Source organism: Cladophialophora immunda, assembly GCF_000835495.1.
Source record: "Cladophialophora immunda strain CBS 83496 unplaced genomic scaffold supercont1.3, whole genome shotgun sequence".
NCBI classification, from domain to species: Eukaryota; Fungi; Ascomycota; class Eurotiomycetes; order Chaetothyriales; family Herpotrichiellaceae; genus Cladophialophora; species Cladophialophora immunda.
In genome coordinates this window covers 5,299,541-5,316,075 of record NW_015622543.1, presented here as the reverse complement: position 1 = coordinate 5,316,075, position 16,535 = coordinate 5,299,541, and the positions used below count along the sequence as shown (strand labels likewise).

Sequence of the window (16,535 nt, the reverse complement as noted above, 5' to 3'; positions counted from 1 at the left end):
TACTACCGTGGAAGCGGTCGCGAACATTTTCTACACTGAGCCATTGCAGGACAAAGGTCTTGAACTGTGGGGAGGGGTTTCAACTGGCGGAGGGAAAAAGCGTAATAATTTACGACCCAGTCCACGCATTTCCAGAGGATTTTCGCTCCTAGAGTTAGGTAGAGTTCACTTTTTGAGTGAGGAATAGTCGTACGCGACCATCGATCGATCCGTCTGACATTTCTTACTCGTACATGGCCCACACTCTTATGTCGTCCTAGTGGAAAGTATTAACACCTTATCGCTTCAGGTCACAAATGAAGCTTCCTCACTGAGCAGTAAACCCAAAGCCTTCAAAACCTCCTTCGCTCATCTCGCAGGGTTGATTCTGAAGCACGGAGGCGACGCGAAGTCAACACCTATCGTACAAGTACACTAACCAATAGGGTTTACGGGGGGGGATAGAGGGCTAAACTTGTGGAGGGCGTTTCCCTCGTTTGCAGTCAAAGAAATGTTGGAACCACAACTTCGCACCAAGCACGCGAGTCGTAGATAGGGCTAGAAGAATGGTCTTTCTATAACAATGGACTGAAATTGCCAGGTGATCCAGAGGCACTTCTTAGTTCAGAAAAAGAGCAGCTAGCTCACAATCATGTGCTTTTCTGGTCAGAGTTTCCTCTTTGTGCTGCTGATCAAGATTGCTATATCACCTTTTACGGATCGCCCACCGGCGCTTCCTGACCAATATGGCCGATAAATGCCTTCGATCTATGGGCTTCTTGACGCACGGTTATGGACCCAGCATCTTCCATCAACCGTCTATAGTTTTCCGAAGCTTGGAACGCCAACCAGTCGCTCTCGGTTCTAGTCCTATAAGTCTATCAGCATCATAATCGCAGTGTCTATGTAGTAAGGTGATGAATTTGGCAAACTCAACCGTACCTAATATAGGCAGTCGCCAGATGGAGGTCGTTTACCTCCTTGAGAACACCGAAGCTTTGAACGGTTATCGATGTTGTCTTTTCTGACGCCTTGACTCGATCGGCCACATCTGCGAGGATGCCTAACAGTTGCTTGCGCTTGCCCTCAGCCGCCCACAAATGCACGACAACAACAAAGCTGTCCATGGCGTCTCGATCTTTGTCATCGTCGCGCTTAATAAAGCCGGAAAAGAAGTCATAGTGATGTAGATCATAATCAGGGCTGTTTAGACCCTGGACGTTACGCAGGAGCTTGTCGTCATCCACTTTGCGCATCTCCTCTTTGAAGATGTCGGTAGACACATGACCCAAGAAGAATCCGATTGGATGGTAGTAACCCTCTAGACCCCATAGCGTGTCAGGCTCGCCATCGAGATCTTGGCCCCAGTAGTAGGAATAGGAGTATGGCTCCGTCTTCGACACTGCACAAAGAGCTGCAAGCCTCTCTTTCCACTAACATTGGATACATGCAAGATTAGTCAATTCCCTTAACCCTTGTTCACTTCACGGATAAAGATTGTAAAAGGGTTGAAGACTATACCTTTTCAAAAGCCCCATCTCTACCCACGATTCGAGCGATGACAAAAAACAATGGAAGGACCATGGTACAGCCCTCTTGCCTTCTCTTTTTGCAGACCAAAATTTCTCGGGCAGCGCAAGGAATTGCCGCAGCCTTGCCTGGAGTTGTTCTAGCTGGATTGCACTCCTTCAGAGAGCTAAACGTGCCACTCCTCCAATAAATTCGTTGATACACAACTCGATAAGGTGTCCCAAATGTCATCTGATATAAATACCCAGAGAATTTTGAATAGAGTGAAAGGGAATTACTTCTTTAGAAACAACACCAACCCGTAATTGTGCGGACGGATCACGCTTCCAAATCAGGCCGATAAGTCAGGCCGACAAATGCTCCGGCATCCCTTGTGGCATGCAAGAAGGGTTGAGGGACATTTGCCCGCACAACGATATTCTGCAAGTCGACTGCTGTCGTAAACAGGTCCCTAATGGTGGTGCGGACAATTTCCGAAACACAACTCCCCGACCAGCTGCGTCTATAAAGCCGAATGAAAACCTCTAAATCGGTTGTTACCTTCGAGAAGAACTTGTCATTACTACTCTCATCATCCCATGGCCGTTCAGTGATCTTGTAACCTGCCAACGCCGCATCCCTCGACAAACCTTCCAACCCTTGCAACGGCCCGCACAGCCACCTCGTGGTGCTTTATCCGGACAGTCAATCATCCCTAGCTTCCTCTAAGAGTATGAGCCGCCTCGGAAACATGCAGCTCACCGCTCGAAAGGCGGGCAGCAAGCATCAGGAGAAAAAGGATGGTGAGGATGCAATCAAACGCGACATTTCAGATTGCCTCTAATCTCACCCTCACGGCGGCGTGCTATGCGATCGAGGCTGTCAATCAGATTGTGGCGGAGATCGACAATGCTGCCCAGAGTACGTATGGGAAGGCAAGGCCAGAATTGGAAATCGAGACCTTCAGTAATTGTACCTTGAACCAGATCTTCACAGGGCCCAGGGTATAATTTGAGTAGCCGGATGAAAGTCAGGCCTTCCGATTTCGTAAAAGAATACACTAGACTACTGCTGTCTCCGCTAGATTCAACATCGCCTTGCCACACGTAGCCTTGTGACCCAATGGAAGGCATGGTCCGACTCAAGAGGTTCTCGTGGACTATATACATTTCTAGACAATTACATCAACTTACGAGGGTACCCACGCTGAGGCCATTGTCGCAGCCGAATACCATGAGACTCAGGTTCACTGCGCTTGTGGCATCAATCAAAAGGATCGATCTCGAATGGCCCAAAAGTCTTTCACATCCTGACGGTCATGGAGAATGACAACCTTCCGGCATTTGTTTCCCTGTTTGTCCTGGAGCTGGTGTACTGTTTCAAATGCTTCGACGCTATCTTCGATGTGATAGACATGGGTAATCAGATCCTTTAGAGGGATCAGACCCCGTGCTATCAGGCTCACCGCATCTTCGAAACAACCGGCAGTGTATCGCGAGCTCCCTGGCCATTGAAATTGGTGAGATGTTTCTCTCAAAAGCGCCTCTGGATAGGAAAAGGAAGGGTAAGGGAAAGAGTGGTAATACACACCTCGAAGAGTCAGTTGTCTCGATAGTACGATCATCATTGGTATGCGGGGCGAATCTCTGGCACTACGTATACCCAGCTGGACATCTTCGTGAATGAGTTAGCATCTTGTCATTTTGTTTCGCGCTTTTTTTCGGACTCACAGGTAGCGCCAGGCCTGGCAACCCGGATACCCATATTCATGCACTCTTCAGAGCCTGATGCATCAATGACAATATCGAATCCTCTGTCTAGGTCGGGGTGTTTCTCCAGAATCAGCCTCGCTAGACGCTCAGCATAGACATCGACCTCCTCAGACTGATCCCGTGGAGGGTCAACGAACACATGTTTCGTGACATGATCCCGGAGAAATTGTGCTCGGTGTTCCTCTTTCTCAACAATCACAACTTTTATTGCGCCGTATCTGGTCAAAGTGGTGTTAGATTCTGGCGAGATTGCTAGAGACAGATCAAAGATGAACTAACATAAAAAGAAGTTGACTTACGCCTTTGCGATGAAAGCAAGCAGAGACCCGATGAACCCACCACCAAAGATGATGACTGCCTTTTGGGCAAAGTTGCCAGTTTGGCGTGTGGCCTGGACCGCAATGGCCAGCGGTTGGATGACTCCGGCTTCCACCCAAGTCACGTCTGGGGCGAGTCTCGCCAGCTGTATACGAGGCACCACTTTGAATTTCATTGCCGAGCCGTCGAAGGGGGGAGAACCGAAATGTATCATCTTGGGACACAGGTTGGAATTGCCCCTCGTACAGTCGGAGCATCTTCCCAAGTCGTTAGTTCATGTAGCCAAGGGTGGGTGTTAAATCTCGCCGGAAGACAAGATTGTACTCACTGTAGACAGGGGGCGGCCGGTTTGATCGCCACCCTATCACCCTTCTTCCAGTCCAAGACGTCGGAAGCGACCAGCGCAATTTCTCCAGCACATTCATGACCGACTACAAAGGGCTTCGTGACTTTGTGTGGCCCGCCCCCTTGACCGTGTTTCCAATAGTGAATCTAAGAGTCGGCACCATGCATTATCAGTTATCCTGTCATCAAGGTCAAAGATAAATCTGTAGATATTGCCGTCATCGGGCTAAAACTATGGAATCAGGGTGTTTCGTAGCGAGAACAGCCTCGATAGGTACTTACATCAGAACCACAGATTCCTGTAGCCTTGACTCTGACCAAGACGTGACCATCAGGAAGCAAAGGCTGACCTTGAGAAGTTGGAACATTCAACGGCCATAGCTTGATGGAGAGATCGTCTATAGCAGACAGCACCACGGCCGTGTTATGATATTCTTCTGTAAGGGTGAGAGTCATGTTGGAGGACCCAAAAACCGGTTGCTTGCTTTAGTTGTGTAGGTATGTCTGTCTGAACGAATGAAATGTATCTTAGACTGCCGAGCCACTCATCAAAAACAGATGCATTCGAGCTTGGACTTATCGCTTGTACTCTCCAACCTTTTTGAAGCCTTCAGTTCTTCCCGTCCAGGCAGCTTCCAGGGCTTTGGTTTCCCAACCGCAATGCTTGATTGGGCCAGTTGCAATGGCGAGCCCGCCCTTCTGGACATCCTCGGAAATGGCTCCCAGGATCTCGGCTTCCGTGTCCGAGGGCAAAATTAGAATCCTAGACCTCATCTCCATACCCCGGATTATCACTCCACACCGGACCAACCTCCCACATGCAGGTTGGGTGGTTGTGGAAGATATAGCGCTCGGCTAACATAAGAGAGGATGTATTCTTTGATGTTTTCTGCTTTCAGCTTCCTATTGCCCCCGTCTCTGTCAGTCTCTCCGTCTGTCGAACCCGGTCATCAACGCCAGGGCACCAGCACATCTCTGCAGTCCTTCATTACGAACCAACATGGCAGCTGCTGCAACCTCAACCCAAGCGCAGGGCAAGAACATTGGCTCAGTCGAGATGCTTGAGAATTCTGACTCCGCACGAAAGACCGACTTTCAGGTCCTCGACGCTAATCCTGATGTTGAGGTTGTCAAGATTTTCGAACAAGCGCACGGGTCCGACATCTGGGATCCGGAGGAAGAAAAAGCTCTCGTTCGAAAGATCGACCGTCGACTTCTCTGGATCCTCTGCATAGTGTAACTTGCTTCCCATTGAAATGCCAGGTTCGATGGTGCTGTCGCTGACTGTTTTGGTCTTCATCACAGATATCCTTTGCAGGCTTATGACAAAACTGTGCTCGGTCAAACGGTGAGCATGCACCAACATCAACACTGGTATGGAACTGTGCGATTGACACATTCATCACAGGCAATTTTTGGCATTGTGCAGGATCTCCACCTCACTGGAAATCAATGTACGAAGGTTTCTTGCTACTAGGCGCCTCCTTTTTGTGAGAACGCTGCTGACAGCCTCGGGAAACGACAGATGTGATGTGCTCTGCCTTTCTGTACATTGGCTACTTCTGTGGATCTTATCCGGCTTCGTTGCTCGGCCAGCTCTACCCCGTCGAACGCGTAGCAGCGTGCTTGATCCTGACCTGGGGCCTCTGCTTGACGCTGTCTATCGTTTGTACGGACTTCCAGGGGCTGGTGACTGAGAGGGTATTTCTCGGATTTCTGGAAGGAGGGTTGTCCCCTCTTTGCATGCTCATCATTGGATCCTGGTACACCAAGTGTGGGTAGCCCTTCCAAATCCGTTCTGCTGAAAAGAGGGAAAAAACGCTCGAGTGCTGACATTCGTACCCTTGCTCATGTAGCGGAACAAGCTCTTCGCATAGGTGTAAGTCGTACATCCTTTACCCCCGTCGCAACAGGCAGTGCTAACAGACAATCTCCCAGATCTGGTGGTGCTCGAGCGGCTACGCCGGTTTTTTTGCGCCATTGATCAACTACGGCATCGGCCAGATAAAAGGAGGATCCTTGAAATCCTGGCAATACATGTTTCTGTTTGCTGGAGCATTTACCATGCTCTGGTCCTTTATTGTCTGGTTCCTCCTACCCGGCGACCCACTGCGCGCTCGAGGCTTCGACGCACGGGAGCGATACATTGCCATTGCCCGTCTACGAACCAACAATTCTGGAGTGCGCGACCAACATTGGAGAAAAGAACAGGTGATGGAAGCCTTCCAGGACGTTCGATTCTGGTTGATGTTCTTCATTGCGTTCTTTGTCATGGTGGGCAGTGGTGCTTACACCACGGTATGTCGAACCATTTTCATCCTTGCTATTCTCCATCCGCCCTGCACATTCTCTACGTAGATCTCAAGCTGACACAAGAATTTACTCTAGATGACACCGATTATTATCAACAGTAAGGAGACACATATTTCTCACATCCACCGGCACATCTTCTTGTGTTTTGTCCTTCCTACATACGCGGGTCCGATCTGTTCGTTGATACTGATGCATATTTTCCGAGTAGGCTTGGGATTCGACTCACTCCACTCGCTGCTCATTTCCTGTCCTACTGGGATTGTGATCGGAACAGTTGAACTTGTCGGCGCATACGTCACATATCGCACCCAGAATTTGAGATGCATCATGATGGTCGTCTTCCAAATCCCTGTCTTTGTGGGAGGGTTGCTGCTATGGCTTCTACCACGCAGTCAAACCGGACCTTTGCTGTTCGCTCTCTACGTGATTCCGTGTTTTGGCGGAACATACTGTCTTGCACTTGCTTTGACCCTTGCGAATTGCGGCGGCTACACGAAACGAACAGTCTTTGCTGCGGCCATTTTCACCGGTTATTGTTGTGGAAGCCTCGCTGGACCGTTGTAAGTCTTTCTCCACTGGCAGATTGCTTTCCTCAGAGTATCGCATAGTTGTCACCGACTTCAGTTGCCCCCAAGTATGTCTTTGACGCTTATTTGCACTAGGACTTTCAAAGCGAACGACGCTCCAGGCTACGCCCCTGCTTTTATCTTTCTTGTGGTGGCAACAATCATGTGTGTGATACTCACGTTGACCTATCGCTACGTCTGTAAGCGAGACAATCGCAAGCGCGACGCAGCAGGTATCACGGAAGGTTTCGACCATGCGTACGACGATGACATGACGGATAAACTGGTAAGTCGCATTCTCTGCTCTTGATCTCCACATCACTGCATCTTCCCTTCAGGGCACTAACAAAGCCGTGCTTCGATCAGAACCCACAATTTCGTTATATCTACTGAGGCGGAAGGTGTGCTCTGTGTTTCAAGAGAGACTGACAACGACTTACCACTGAAACCAACGTGTGTTCTCCACCAGAAACTTGAGCTGCGATCATATTTTGGCATTCTCGATGGAGGCCATTCATATCTTTACCTTTCCGGCTTTGGCCACGGACTTTGTTCCAACAGCCAACTACCATGTACATACGAGAGATTTACAAATTTAGTGTCCCTCTGTCCGCCAACGATGATATTGTGCCTGTTTCAAACCCTTTTCACTCCATAGGAAGGATATATGCCTCAGTAAAAGCCAAGGGTTTTATCGTGCGATACCCTCTTCCTCACCTTCGGTCACTCCCATCTCGCAAAGACGTTTTAACCACATCAATAATCATATCATGAAGGAATGTCAATCACATTCTCAAAGTGTCACAATGGCGGTTGTGTAGTGGCTAGCTGATCTGCCCATTTCGAAGTGTCTCTCGAGCCAGTATAATTTGTTTGCAAGATACAGTACCAGCGTCTGCACGAGTCCCCCATTCCGAGGGATCGTGGATCTCGTATTCCCGATTCTCGGGAACCTCGGCCTGTAGAACCTCTGCCTCGCCAGCCATCGGGGACAAGTTCCAAGTCCCACTAACATGAGATCGTCCGTAGTAAGTAGACACCACTCACGAGCTCTCTTCGGCTGTCCATCCACTCCGAAGACATCGCACCGTCCGGAGAGCTGCTATGGCAACCCAACCCCATTCGGCAACATTGTCCGTGGACGAGTTCCCACTTTTATTTCCATGGGGGGAATGTAGCAGCAGCGGCTGATAGCTTCGAGAAAGACATTCGGGATGAGAAACCGGTTGAAAATGCAGTTGGAAGTCGGACATCAATTTTGCAGCATTAGATACAACAGATTCTGGGGTTGGTTTCTGCCTCTAATGATGCCCCTGACCAAGAAGTTCAACTTTCATCCCTCTCAACAAAAAGTATTCTGTTGAAGACAATCACTAGAAGGGCACCCCTCGTGTAGACAATGAATTTCTATCCGCCGCCCGAGACAATCATTGCGAAGGTCTACTGTGAAATCCCGAAGTCCCTACGATGCGTGGGAGAATCAACTGAATGGTTGGCGGCTGCGAAGTCGAAAGTGGATGATATCTTCCTCGAGGGGCCCCTCGTCGACAAGCAAGGCAATCTTTATGTCGTCGACATTCCTTTCGGGCGGGTGCTCAAGATCAGCCCAGATGGACACGCTGAATGTTCTGCTCGGTGGGACGGTGAGCCGAATGGTCTGGCCTTGTTGTCCGACGGGAGGATGGTAGTCGCCGACTACAAGCATGCAAGTTCGACGTACCTCTTCTCAAAGGCCTCCCAGCTAACCCTCGAACTTTATAGGGCATCATGCTTTTCGACCCGCAAGACAATACCGTGGTTCCCCATCTCACCCGACGCAATCTCGAGAGGTTCAAAGGCCCCAATGATTTGATCGTGGATTCCAAAGGCAACATATACTTTACCGACCAGGGTCAAACCGGCATGACAGATCCGACGGGGAGAGTGTATCGATACTCCCCGGACAAGAAACTCGACTGCCTGGTGGACAACGGGGCGTCGCCGAACGGGCTGGTGCTCTCGCCCGATGAGGAGGTCCTCTACGTGGCTATGACACGGGCAAACCAGGTGTGGCGTCTGCCACTCCACGACAACGGCACCGTGACCAAAGTGGGCGTGTTCTTCCAGGGATTTGGCATGTCGGGACCGGATGGATTGGCCGTCGACCAAGAAGGCAATCTATTCATTTGCATGCCTGGCTTAGGGACGGTGTTTGTTGTGGACGAACGTGGAATCCCGCTCATGTCGATTCGAGGGGAGGAGAAGAAGTCCTTTATTACAAATTGTACCTTTGGCGGGCCGGAGAACAAGACACTCTTTATGACCAGTAGTATTGATGGGAAGATCTTGAAGGTTGACTGGCATTGCCCAGGTGCAAGGGTGGCGTGAGAAACGTGTAAATATACCCGACATTCACTGCATTCTCTATACAACAGTGAGATCCCACGCATGCTTTTCGATTTCCTTCTAATCGCTTTACACCGTACGATACAGCGACAGTAGCCTTTACTATTATTCCATGTTAGCCGCTCCATTATAGTGTTCAACACAAGTCTTGTACCGGATCTAGATTCACATATGTAGTCTAGATTGAAGTCAAGTTCCCGCGCTGAACCCCGCAACGATTACCTAGGTATTTAGGTCTGGCCCGTGGTGTACATAAATGCTCTACACCACGACATCTCTGACAGCTCCCCCATGCGTCGGTGACTGCGGGAGTGGCCTGCGATTCCCTTTTTCATTACGAGGCTTACAGATTTGCACTTGCCAGTCACGAACCTTTTCTTCTCGTCCAACGCAATGGCCGAATGCCACTCTGCATCTGCGGATGCCGGCACCCGAGCCGCTAAACGCGTCAAGCGTTCATCCTACCTATCCGGAGCAGAGACCGGAAGAATTCCGAGAGCGTACGTGAATCTATCTACCTTTTCGACCATTGACTGGTGGAGGAGGTTCGCTGACCACCACGGGATTGCAGATGCGTCGCCTGTCGGGACAAAAAGGTCAAATGCTCCGGCAGCCAGCCATGTCAATATTGTTCGAAGCGGTCGTTGCACTGTCTGTTTCCCGAAGTGGAAAAGAGGAAGTTGTATTCTGTCGCGTATGTCGCACGATAGCCTTCTCCGTTACCTCTCGCTGATCCTGACCTGATACCTACATTTGTACAGCTATGTAGAGGACCTGGAGAGAATCGCGGCGACGAATGGCGGCGGAACTCCAGTGCAAGCTGATTGCAGTAATCTGCAACTGGGTGACTCGATAAACAATCGCTTACTTCTCTACAGTCAACGCCGACACCAGCAAACATGGGTACGGCCTTGCGGCGACCATTGGAAGAGCAGAAGAGGACAGAGGCCGTCAGCCGCAGATGGTGGAAGACGATGCAATCAGTGACCTTGGCCTTGGCCTTGTCGATACTCTGGGCGGCGCACACGATGGCGGGGAGTTTGCGAGCGAATGCTCAACCGTCTCTCGTATGCCAGATTCCGCGGGCCGTTGCAAGCCACTTTCAGAAGCTGACTGAATTCATAACCTTGCCCTCTAGCGATCGGATCCAAAACCGTCTTATCGTCCAGCTTGAATTTCAGCTCTCACATCAAGACGGTGTTCCATCAAAAGTCGGCCCGGGCATCTATCTCTTCTCGCCCGCTCCCGAACGTGATCGGATCTTCAGATAACGCGTGGAATTTCCACATACGCCGGCCCCGTGGCCACGACCATCCGCACGAGCTCCAGTGGCCGGACGAGCAAGAAGCGCAGGACTTGCTGGATTCCATTGTCCTGTCGGTCGGCGAGTACTGTCATCTATTTGAACCGCGGTCGCTTTCAGACCGCCTCGCTTTGATGTACGAGGGACATGACATCAACATCGACACCGAAGACCTATGGTATGTCGAGATCCTCCTGATTTTCGCCGTTGGGAAAATGTTGCAGAACCAAGCAGAGGGCGGCGAGGGCTTTCCGGGAGAACAGTTCTACACCGAGGCGATGAAGCGGCTGCCAGACGTCGCTTCGTTGCGAACCACAGGCACCGTGGGCCTGGAGATTCTCGGACTGTTGACGTTCTATCTGCAAGGTGCCGATCAAAGAAATGACGCTTACATCTACGTGAGGACGGTCCCTCGGCTCTGTCATCCCCACGGCGTCCATCACGATGACTGACGAACTGACCAGGCCGGTGTAGCTGCTCGCGTCGCTCTGTCGCTGGGCATATATCGAGAAACGGGATATTCGGGCTTGATCCGGTCCGAGAAGACGCATCGGAATCGCCTGTGGTGGTCGGTGTACATGCAAGACCGGTATTGTCCTTCATCGGCACATGGGTTTTGCTCTCGCTCATCCCGCGAACATAGGAGACTTGCCGCTGCCACGGGCAATCCAACGACGATCCAAGACGATGTGATCCTGGTCGAGCTACCGACCGAGTCGCCGGGATTCTGTTCCCCAGTCTCCATGAACCTGAATATTCGGACTGCAAAGGTTACCGGGCAAATCATGCAAAGTCAGTCGAGAAAACACATGTGGCGCAAAGCAGATTGCCCTCGGTCGTCAAAAGGACATGCTGACCGTTCTTCGCCAGCCATCTATGCTCAGAAAAATCAGTCGGAGCAGGCCTTCACCGCGGCCGTGCGGCAAATACTCGTCGACCTGGTTCAGATATCCCGCGAAGTGGACCAGGAAGCACTGCCGTATCACTCCGATAGCCCGCGCATGTCTCGCTCCAAGCTGTCTCTAAAGTTGACCTTGTACCAGGTGAGTCCGTGTCTTTTGAGAACTAGGGGGCCCGATGATTGCCCACTGCTCCATACCCTGAGACATTATTATTACCTAGGCCATGATCCTTGCAACCCGGCCGACCCTGCTCCATCTAGCCAAGGCCCGCCTAGACAAGGCTGGAAACCAAAACATAGCGCGGACGAAGATGGTCGACAAGTTCACAGAGATGTGCATCGACGGCGCCCAGCGAGGGCTTGTGGTCCTTCGCCGGCTTCAGAAGGCCGATCTCATAAGTACGTTGTTCCCCCCCTGGAGAAAGAGATACTTATTCCCGCATCCACTTCCTGACTGAGTGCCTCCAGTGAAATTTAGCTTTTTCGACATCGACGCGACGTTCTCCATCGCTCTGGTGTTTGTGTTGGCCGAAGCGATCTTCGCGGATACCGACCGGCAGCCTGATCTTCACACGGGTGTCCTCGGCGCGGTGGAAATCTTCGACTACCTCGTCGCGAACGGGAACAAAGCCGCCGAGAACCGCCGTGCCGATGTGCTCCAGATCTGCGCGTGCTTGGGCATCTCTACGGACCAGACGACGGCGACCCTTGACGGAGAGAAGGCCTCTTCGAACAGACCTGGCAGGACCGACACCGCCGTTTCCTTCCCGGAAGTTCAGGCCAGGTTCCTTCCCGTCTCCGCCGGCCCGGTGCTTGCTACGCCAACGACGCACGAGGGCCCCGGCGCCTCCAGGATGAGGTATCGGCATTCAGATGCGGACGGAGAGAGGGATGGCGACCTCAGCAGCAACACTTGGAATATCGATCTGTCCGCCGAGCCATTTCCCTCGCAAACCGCGCCTGGTTCGATGGGCGACATGGGCCTCAATGACTTCTTCCAGGGCGAAAACACGCACGATCTGTATTCTCTCTACTGCAATACTGACCTGACCCTCACCGGCGTGGCGGAAACCGACTGGATGGAGTTGGAGCGGCAGATCACTCTGGCCGAGTCGTGGATGTAGAACGAGCGAGCGGCGGCATAATTTGTTCGATCGTAAGCTGCAAGCAAGACTCGAGGTGGGAAGACATTGCACACTGGAATATCATCCTGCGGGATGTTTGGAGGGTTATCCCTATTCATTCGTACGCACGGAAAAATGAGGCTATGGAGCAGGTGTAACTAACCCTCCTTTCGCTTGACTTGGACTGGTCTCTCTATACGGGTGTTTTGGCCTCATACGGCAGTCTTCCTTTCTCGATGCATCTGCTCCTCCAACATCTGAAGGATGGGCTTTGGAGCATCAAGCTTCCCCATGAAGATCTCGACCATCCTCAACCCGCGTCCTTTCAGCAGCAACATGTCTTCGTCCTGCAGCCAGGCATCCAAGTCAGCTTGCGTCCTGAGCTGGCACGTCCGCGAGGCGTAGCCCTCAGAAACAAGACTGTCGGCACCGAAAGCCTTGGGGAGATCCAGATATCGCCATGGCGCGACATCGTTGTATTTCTGATGGCGGCCGTGAATGCAGCGTTCGATCGTGAAACCGTCGTTGCTGATGAGGACGACCAGCACGTCAAGTCGCTGGTGGATGATGGTGCTCAGTTCCTGCGCAGTCATTTGGAAGCTGCCATCTCCGATGAACAAAATCGTGCGGCCGGAAGGCGTCGACCTTGTATTCTCGAGCTCATTGACTCGACTTTTCTTCTTGAGCATGTCGCGCCGTGCGATGGCTGCACCCAGCGCTGCGGGCAGCATGTAACCAATCGACAGCCATGTCACAGGCTTGAAAAGATGCGTCGATGTCGGGAGCCGCAAGGCATGAGAGCCATAGCCGGCGGTGCCTGTCTCTGCGAGAATGATATCTCCGGGTCGGAGGATGGAGGATATTCGGCTCCACAACTGGCTGTGCATGATCTGAGCAGAGCTGGATGGCGTTGTTACAACATGCTCAGACCTAGCGTGAGCATCGAGGTTGGGATACACCGGGTATTTATGCAAAGCTGACACGTCCAGAGTCTTGGACAATTCCGTGAGAGCGGCTTTGATGGGTAGGTCGCGATAGATCTGCGACTTGATGTGTATATCCATCTCGGTAAATGCAATTGTTTTCTCCCGCGGCGGAATTGCATTGTTCCTGAATGTGTTGGTCCTGCTGAAGTGTGGTCCGAAGCACAAAATCAAATCACACGAGTTGAAGAATTCCGCTTGTGCCAGCGGCGCGAAATTGCCCATCCACACGCCCTGGACGTTGGGCAGGCTTTCGTCGACGAGGCTCTTGCCAAACACCGAGGTGAATGTTGGCCATCCTGTCTCGCGGACCAGAGTTTCGATTTCCTGCAGCGCGCCAAAGGCTCGGCTTTCACCATCAACCAAGATCGCCGGTTGCGTGCATTTGTACATGAGCTCGCGGACCATGGACAACACAATGTTCGAGTCCTTTGGCAAGGCTGCATCGTCCAAGACAATTCGAGATTCGAGCCTTTCTATCGACACTTTGACAGGAACCATATCGACCGGAATCGAGATGTACACGGGTCGACTTCGAAGAAGACACTGACGAAGAACCCTGTCGATTTCCTCGCACGCAGTCCTGGAGTCGACCAAATATGCCTGAGCGACCGTGATGTGTGCCTGCATTCGCGCAAAGGTGTTATACTCGCCGTCATTCAGGGTGTGGTGAATCAATGCGCGGTCATGCTCTGCTGATCTGGAAGGCTTGCCCACGATGTGACAGACTGGGACTTTTTCGGCTCGAGCTCCTGCGATGGCGTTGACTGCGGACAATTCTCCCACGCCGAACGTCGTCACCACGGCGCCAATACCGTTGACGCGAGCATAGCCGTCGGCAGCGTAGGCTGCATTGAGCTCGTTGCACGTGCCCACCCAATTGATACCAGCGGGTTCAATGTAATCCAGCAGAGTCAGGTTGTAGTCGCCAGGGACGCCACAGATGGAGTCAACGCCCAACTGGTGCAACCGTTTGAAAAGATACTCCGCGATTGTGACGTATGAGGTTGACATTGCCCACAACGCTATGCCAGAGATTGTTGTGCCTTGTGCTGTTGAAACCCTTTTTCTCTGATTTGACAAATGTTAGATCAATCCACGACTTCTTCAACCCCTGGAAACGACACGAGCAAATGTCTCATGTGTAGGGTCATCGGGCTTTTGCGCAGGAACGGTCGAGCCTCGGTTTGCAATAGAGCTCCAGGCTTGTAAAGTCCGCTCTCACCTCGTATGTTGACGGGAAAGTATGAGACATAATGCATAACACCATGATGGATGGATGGACCATACTGTATCGGACCTCGGGTTTTGCATCCGAGTTGATTCGTTGGGTTTGGACCACAGGATTGAGTTAGTAGACGCAATGTAACACATGACCCCCGGTCGCCAAATCCGAGGTATGAAACATTGATTTCGGGTCAGTGTAATCTCCTGAGTGTCGAAATGTGAGGCTGCAAAAGCTTCGGACGAGGTGGCCGGCGGTCGTCGCAGGTGAAGACTAGTCACCCGAAAGGAGAGTGCAGTTGTGCTCGGGGTCAGCCTGACGATTGCGTATTCATGCACAAGCAATGCTCTCGTCAGGTATGGTCCGGTGGAAGTTCCCGGAATCCCCGTATTGCGGGCTAGGAGAGGGACTTGCTAGTGCGACAATTCATCTCCAGGATGTTGGAGACTGATTCGGGCTGGTTGGTAACACGTATAGGACCGGTTCTTTGATTGCCGCAGCTGTAAGCTTGTGCGTGTACATATGGCAGGACACCTCGGGTTTTGCATTCACCGTTGAACTCCCTGGGATTTTCCAAGCCATCATCCATTGCAGGGATCACTTTGAACCTGGAAAGCCAGCAGTATAGCAGAGAAAGGTCTCGACAGGATGCCGACACCAGCCATCGCCAGAAACAACCTCATCGCCCTCACGAGCGAGGGCCAAATCTGCACAGGCTTTGGGATCAAGATCGTCGCAGGCGTCGAAATCGTCCAGATGGCAAAGTCGGCGGGATACGACTCGTTGGTCATTGACCTCGAGCATTCGGCCTTGACCTTGAAAGACGCGAACCAGCTTTGCATCACGGCGCTGTCGACGGGCATCACACCCCTGGTGCGGATTCCACACGAATGTGGCTGTGGCTTTATCCAGCGCGTCCTGGATGCAGGGGCAATGGGGATTGTGGTACCTCACGTCCGGAGTGTTGGTAAGAGATCTGGACACAATGTTTGATTGCCTCGAAGGCTCTTGTGCTCGTGCTGATACATATCCGACCGTATAGCCGACGCGAAGAAAATCATCAGCATCTGCAAATATCCGCCTCGTGGCAGCCGCTCGATCAGCGTGGCATTCCCCCAGTTCCAGTACTCTTCGACGGTGCCTCTGGCCACGGTCACGGCAGAGCTGGATCAGTATGGCTCCACCGTGTGCATCATGGTCGAGACGGTCGAGGCGGTCGAGGAAATTGAAGGCATCGCGGCGCTGGACGGCTGTGACGTGCTCCTCGTAGGGTCAAACGACTTGTCCACGGAGCTTGGAGTGCCTGGCGACTACGATTCACCCGTGTTCTCGGAGGCGCTGGATAGGATCAGCAAGGCATGTCGGAAGCACGGCAAGGTTTTCTCGGTCGGTGGCATCCGCAGCCGTCCAGACCTTATGGCCAAGTTCGTCAACGACCTGGGCGCTCGTTGGATCCTGAGTGCTCAGGACCTTGGGGTGCTGATTCATGGCATGCGTCAAAGCTGCGAATCTACCCGGGCACTGTATACACAGGTTGCTCAAAGTTGAATGGACTTGCTGTGACGAGATAGGGATACACTTGGGTGCTGTGAACGCGGTATCTGTTGTTGACAACAGTGAAGTGAATAAGCCTGGGAAGTATTCAACTGCTGAGTTGATGGACAAAGATTTCTCCATCATTGGTTTTTTTTTTGTTCTCTCTTCACAATTCCCACCACATCTCTCTCGCCCATCGCTGATACTGGTACTCGCTCCAGGACATCCCTGGTTGTTGGGCAGTTTACCACCCAAATGTATGACTTACTTCCATTC

General features: G+C 51.9%; 4 protein-coding genes across 4 annotated transcripts; 2 read left to right on the top strand and 2 right to left on the bottom strand.

Annotated features, from left to right (window-relative positions):
- Positions 1-692: 692 nt before the first annotated feature.
- On the bottom strand, positions 693-4,379 carry PV07_06205 (uncharacterized protein; the record flags this gene model as incomplete). The annotated part of the gene is made up of 8 exons (XM_016393160.1): positions 693-849; positions 922-1,412; positions 2,682-2,737; positions 2,803-3,162; positions 3,219-3,478; positions 3,560-3,835; positions 3,907-4,070; positions 4,206-4,379. 8 exons carry the CDS (start codon positions 4,377-4,379, stop codon positions 693-695), a joined length of 1,938 nt encoding a protein of 645 aa, XP_016250679.1.
- Positions 4,380-4,923: 544 nt separating this feature from the next.
- PV07_06204 (uncharacterized protein) lies at positions 4,924-7,248 on the top strand (the record flags this gene model as incomplete). Its single annotated transcript, XM_016393159.1, has 10 exons — positions 4,924-5,159; positions 5,229-5,271; positions 5,332-5,377; positions 5,449-5,697; positions 5,780-5,802; positions 5,862-6,221; positions 6,312-6,333; positions 6,445-6,796; positions 6,899-7,088; positions 7,141-7,248. 10 exons carry the CDS (start codon positions 4,924-4,926, stop codon positions 7,246-7,248), a joined length of 1,629 nt encoding a protein of 542 aa, XP_016250678.1.
- Positions 7,249-8,201: 953 nt separating this feature from the next.
- PV07_06203 (uncharacterized protein) lies at positions 8,202-9,169 on the top strand (the record flags this gene model as incomplete). The annotated part of the gene is made up of 2 exons (XM_016393158.1): positions 8,202-8,486; positions 8,564-9,169. The coding sequence occupies 2 exons, from the start codon at positions 8,202-8,204 to the stop codon at positions 9,167-9,169; spliced, it is 891 nt and encodes a 296-aa protein (XP_016250677.1).
- A 3,558-nt stretch (positions 9,170-12,727) lies between these two features.
- Positions 12,728-14,512, bottom strand: PV07_06202 (uncharacterized protein; the record flags this gene model as incomplete). The annotated part of the gene is made up of 1 exon (XM_016393157.1): positions 12,728-14,512. One exon carries the CDS (start codon positions 14,510-14,512, stop codon positions 12,728-12,730), a length of 1,785 nt encoding a protein of 594 aa, XP_016250676.1.
- Positions 14,513-16,535: the final 2,023 nt, after the last annotated feature.